At 33.2% G+C, this 5,514-nt stretch overlaps 1 protein-coding gene across 1 annotated transcript; it reads right to left on the bottom strand.

Moving 5' to 3' along the window:
• Positions 2,168 to 4,919, bottom strand: LOC107642724 (probable protein phosphatase 2C 63). The gene is made up of 4 exons (XM_016346184.2): positions 4,522 to 4,919; positions 3,889 to 4,274; positions 2,674 to 2,913; positions 2,168 to 2,580 (listed from the first exon to the last, which is right to left on the bottom strand). The coding sequence occupies exons 1-4, from the start codon at positions 4,790 to 4,792 to the stop codon at positions 2,335 to 2,337; spliced, it is 1,143 nt and encodes a 380-aa protein (XP_016201670.1). The 5' UTR covers positions 4,793 to 4,919; the 3' UTR covers positions 2,168 to 2,334.

Here is a 5,514-nt window from a genome sequence, read left to right as displayed (position 1 = left end):
TAGTAATAAAAAAAATAAAATTTTGGTAAAAATAACAATTTTAAAATTAAATTAAATCATAGGAATAATTGTATATACATAAAAGAGTTAGAGACAAAAAAATTTTTGGCCCTATCTTAAGGACTAAAAATCGTACTTAATCCTAATTTTAATTTAACCTTTTCATGACCATTAAAGCAAATAATGAAAGTTGGATAAAAATGAATGACAACCACAAAAATAAAATATTTTAGGTTAGCCTTTCAAGCTTCTCAAATATACCTTTTTTTTAAAAAAAAAAAAAATTAAACCCAAAAGAATATTCTTATTAATGACACAATCAGAAGAAATAATAATTTTTTTAGGATTAAGTAAGAAATACATAAATTAATTTTTATATGAAAAAGAATTTAGTGTGATATACTAATATTGACCATTGGTAGAATTTGGTGTCGGTGGTAGTGCAGCTATTTACACCTTGCAAAGAGCATAAAAGATTATTGGAAGCTTTTTACAATCTGCAAAATGGCTTAAAAAATAAGGAGTTTTTTTTTTGTGAAAATATTTTTTAGACCTTAAAAGATTAGGTAGTAAAAAAAATTAATAAAAAATATGGAGATCGGTTCACAAATAATGAAAAGTAACATGTGGAGCAAATTTGAAAAAAATATACTTTGTTATTTACCATATAAAAATTTGTGATGACTTCAAGTCAACTTAATTCCATCAACATTCTAAATAGAAGGCCATTAATAGATAGAATTGGATTGGGGTGACGAGAAAGTGTAGAACGCCGCCGAAACCGAGGCGTAGATCGGGCCTTGGCCGAGTTGAGGTACACCAGACGGGAGGCAATGGACGACATGGAGGCAACTGTCGACACATGTACATGGTGTCGATGTCTTATTTATGGTCCTGTATTATCTTCGGAATCATGGTGGAAGTATGCTCTCGAAATTGGTTTCAAGTGGGGTTCGTGCCTTCTTAGTGAGCCTGAAGTGACGACGAATTTCACGAGGCAATGTTTATGGTGTGCGATATGGGCAGGACATAAAGAGTATAAATGTTTGATATGTTATGCATGTAATGTGGGTAATTGTTGTTATGAATTTGTGGAGTTTAAAATTAATAGGAAGAAATATTAAATTTACGAAAAATTCTCTCTCCATTAATGAAATTTGTTCAGCTTTAAAATCTGTCTTTCTTTCGTATGAATGAGTGATGAAATGAAATTAGGAAAGACTCAATTTGGATCCATTTCCAATCAATTTCTAGATGGGGGGAGGGTTTGGATTTAGGCCTCTTGAGTTTTGCTATTTAGATGATAATGATAATGAGACTAGGTTTTGGGTGGGGTTGATTGATTGGTAAAACCAAATTTCAGTTATTGTGATGTCTGAAATGTTTCAAGCGAATAGTTTAAACAACCTACACCGAATTTAGCAGCACAAAAAACGGTAGTTTCGGGTAATTTCTAGGGGTGGACAAATTTTGCTCGCTTATTTAACTTCAAGTCCGAAGGTGTTGTGGTCTTCGAGATTCTTTGCCACAAACCTGTCACCATCCTTTAGGTCCGATGCCACTAGAAAGCTGTAAGAAAATCTATCCTTTTCGTACTTCATGACATTTGCATTATGTAGATTATGTTGGTATTTAACTTTGTAGACATTGCAATATTTTGATAGGTTATCTTGTTAGTTAACATGCTCATTTTTGTTGAAACACCACATTCTGTATTTTGCTATATTGTTCCTCTTATTTCAGTAATTAATACTTGTTTAGTTGAATAACATTCTCCAAATAATTTTACATTTAGGTTTGGTGTAAATTTAATAGAAAATATTAAATTTTAATTCATATTTATTTTTTATCCAAAGAAATTATGTGTATTACTTATATGAGTTATTCTTTTATTAGAAATTATTTTTTAATTTTAATTAAAATAAAATCAACATATTTAATATAAATGCCAGATTTTTTTTTAGCTTCATAGTTTAATAAATTCTAGGCAATAAAAGATCGAGAACATAAAAAATTTGCTCACTGATCTGATCTGCAGTTATTTTGCAATTTTCTGGGGTTGATTTTTAATTATGGTTTCATTTACTAATTCCTTTTTCTTTTTGTAAAATACATATAATAAAATTGTATGATCATGCTTCGAGATGATCCACTTGTAATCAGCATCTTAAAAAATATCCGATTGCCACTTCTCACAACCTCATTCCATAATTACACTAATTTCTCAATAATTAATCCAACCAATGATACCCCAAGATTTGATGTGACACAAATTTTTGGGCACAATTTAGCCAATATATATTACTATAGTTCTAGCTTATTAATTTTACAAGATTACCTATCTGCATTAATAGAGTAGATATCTACAGGAGCATTAACAGAATCATAGATTCCTTGATGTCTTGGCCTACTACCATTCACAGAATTTTGTGAGTGATCAAGGTATATAACAATCACTGTAATATCATCATGGAAATGGCGCCTTACACCTTTCTCAATTTTCTTTAAATCCGCATATCTCATTTCTTTTTTCTTTGCAACAGCTTCTAGTGCAGCTCTCACCAATCTTTTTGCTATCCCCTACAAATGCATATGCAATTTCAAATACTTATAACAAAGAAAAAGAAACTAAAGGAGTAAGGAAGGGACTTTGTTAGTTATCAGAGTGCTTACTTTTCTTGGACTTCTAGACACGATTTCAACGGCTTCTTTGTCCGTTAATTGCTCCCAAAGTCCGTCCGATGCGAAGATCAGAAACAAATCCTCCGCCTTCAACTTCCGAGCTAATATTGATGGCTCCGCCGTCATCACGGCTCTCTTTAAAGGTACCGGGGACACACATTGCTGGAACATTATAGAGTTGTTGTCGAACTCTGGCTTCTTTAGATAAACATCTCCAATTGATCTTGAGACCTATTCAGATTGAAGCAGTAATTAACAAAAATGTGTTGTTTCTCACAGTTTTAACGTGTATTTTGTGTAGCATGGTTGTTCTTATACTGAAATTATGCAACTAATTCAAATTTTAACACATATTCCAGAAGGGTATATTTCGAAGAAGTGACGTAATTTTTCGCACAAGAGGTTTTTTTCTTCTGAATTTTATCACATGCAAAAATTGCCTGGCTTATGGCTAGAGATTCAGATCATGAAACTTCCATGGAACCAATTATGCACTCCACTAAGAGTTGTCCAAAAATGCAGACAAATCTGATATCAAAGATCATTCATAAGCATGAGTCCACCATAGAATCACATAATTGATCCGTGTCACCACCACACTGGGCTACCACAAGCAACAGGGTGCTAAGGTGTGTGACGTGGCCCAAAAACATGGAAAGTGGAGCCAAATGTTGGGCTCAAACGCACGATATATAGTCACTTTTTCTGGAAAATTTTATTCTTTGGCGATTTAAGAGAAGCTAAAACAATGAATGCATTCCTTATATCTATATGAAATTAATACAAAAATCACAATGAATAAAGAGCAAAATTGTCTGATGCCAGAATAGAACAGACAGACATAATTCATAGAAGATCATTTATACTCAAATGTACCAAGAAACATTTTCTTTTTTTTTTTTTTAAAAAAGAGAGTTATGCTGATATAGTGATATGTTAATCTAAGTCACTTAAATAGTGCAGTTGAATCTTATAGGTTGTTAGCTCTTAGGATCTCTTGTAGTTGTAGCTCAGATGCTAAAAGACAACAATTTAAGTGATCAAGTCACTCATTTAGGATTACGAAGCAAAGCAGAACACAAATTCTGATATCAGTTGAAACTAATACATTTTCAATCAATTGGGAAACAGAGCACCCAAGGAAGAAAAATCAAATTTAACGTGCTGAACAATTGATGGATGAAATTGAAGAGAATATATAAGTACCTGAATAATCCCCTTGATTCTCCAAACTCCATTAGCATTAACCACAACATAATCATCATCAGGGTGAAGAGCCTCAACCTCCTTTCTCACCTCCTCCACTCCAACATTATGATCCGTGGACAAACGCTCTGCCACCACATTATGACCGCAACCAACCTCGTTTCCTCCGAATGCTTTGCGACCGAGAACTGCCCTCGAGTCTCCAAGGTTAGCAACATAGAGAACATCGTTTGAAATTGCTCCAAGAATACAACACGATCCCACCGAAGCAATGTGTGGCTGCGAAATCCATGATTGCTTCACCATACGCAAGAACTCCTCTTCAGTTGCACTGAAAGCTTTCTTTATCACTTGCTCCGATAACCCACCATCCTCTGCAGAGAACACTGCCACGAACAAGAACAATAATCGTCATTTCATTTCCATAGTTCCGTGCCAATTCATTAAAAAAAAAAAATCAAACGTTGGATAGTCTTTGATATATGGAGTTTCATTGTATCATACATACCACAAAGCATAGTCATTTATATATAGAGTGTTACTGTGTCAATTGTAATTTCAATTCATTTGATATAACTATTAGTCAATGAAATCATAGAAGTATACTATTGAATAATTGAATTAGTGTCTTACTGTGAATGAAGGAGAAGAGATGGTTGGTGACGAAACGAGAAGCTTCAGGTCCACCATGGCCATCATAAACACCAACAAGAGTTGCAAAGGGAGAAGTAAACACCTGTGCTTGGTCTTCCAAAGAAGAATTGGCTTGAACAACAGCAATTGAATATTCACCTGCGGTGTGTGGCTTCAACTCTAAGTCCCATAGAAGCTCATCGTCATAGTTGCCTCCTCCTAGTCCACATGAGAAGAAGCACATCAACGGTTTTCGACAGAGCTCCAACATCCTTAATTTTCGTTTTCCTCTTATGTTTCACACTGTATGTGTGTGTGTGGTGTCCGGTCCACGGTGCCTGAATAAAGACGAAAGAAAAGTTTGTTGGTGAATGGAAATGTTGACTAACGTGTGAATTCCGCGTTAAAATGTAGAATTTTTGTCTTTTGGAACGTAGAAAAGGGAGTAAAGGAGACTGTAGAGGAGAGGGGTGCACCAATAAATAAAAATAGAAAGAGAAAAAAAAATCTTTTGGGAAGAAAATCTTGTGGTGCAAGAAATGGGTTACATGGTGCCACGGAGGATTTGACAACAATTAGCTGTTTAAGTTAATAAGTGAAAAGAAATAATAGGGGCTGATAAGTGAAAACCATTTGCTGCATTTATTAGTGCATTGCTTGCGGTTAGTGTTTGTGATGAGATCAAAAAATTCAAATGAAACGGATCTACAAGAAATGTATATATACGTTGTATTAAATGATTAAGATTAGGAAAATTCTTATTTAGTTCTAAGTGTAAATTACTTTTCTTCATCACACTAAAATTATATTTATTATTTTCTATTTCTAGAGGCTAGAACACAAAAAATTTACTGTTTATTTGAGTGATATTAAATTGATAAAAAATATCTTTTTATTTTTTTAACGTGTTTGACAAATTTTTAATAATAAAAATAAAAATACTAAAAAAATAAAAAATATTTTTAACATAATAAATAAAAAAAATATTATACA

This window comes from Arachis ipaensis, chromosome B05, assembly GCF_000816755.2.
Source record: "Arachis ipaensis cultivar K30076 chromosome B05, Araip1.1, whole genome shotgun sequence".
NCBI lineage: Eukaryota > Viridiplantae > Streptophyta > Magnoliopsida > Fabales > Fabaceae > Arachis > Arachis ipaensis.
This window is presented reverse-complemented; position numbering and strand designations above follow the sequence as displayed.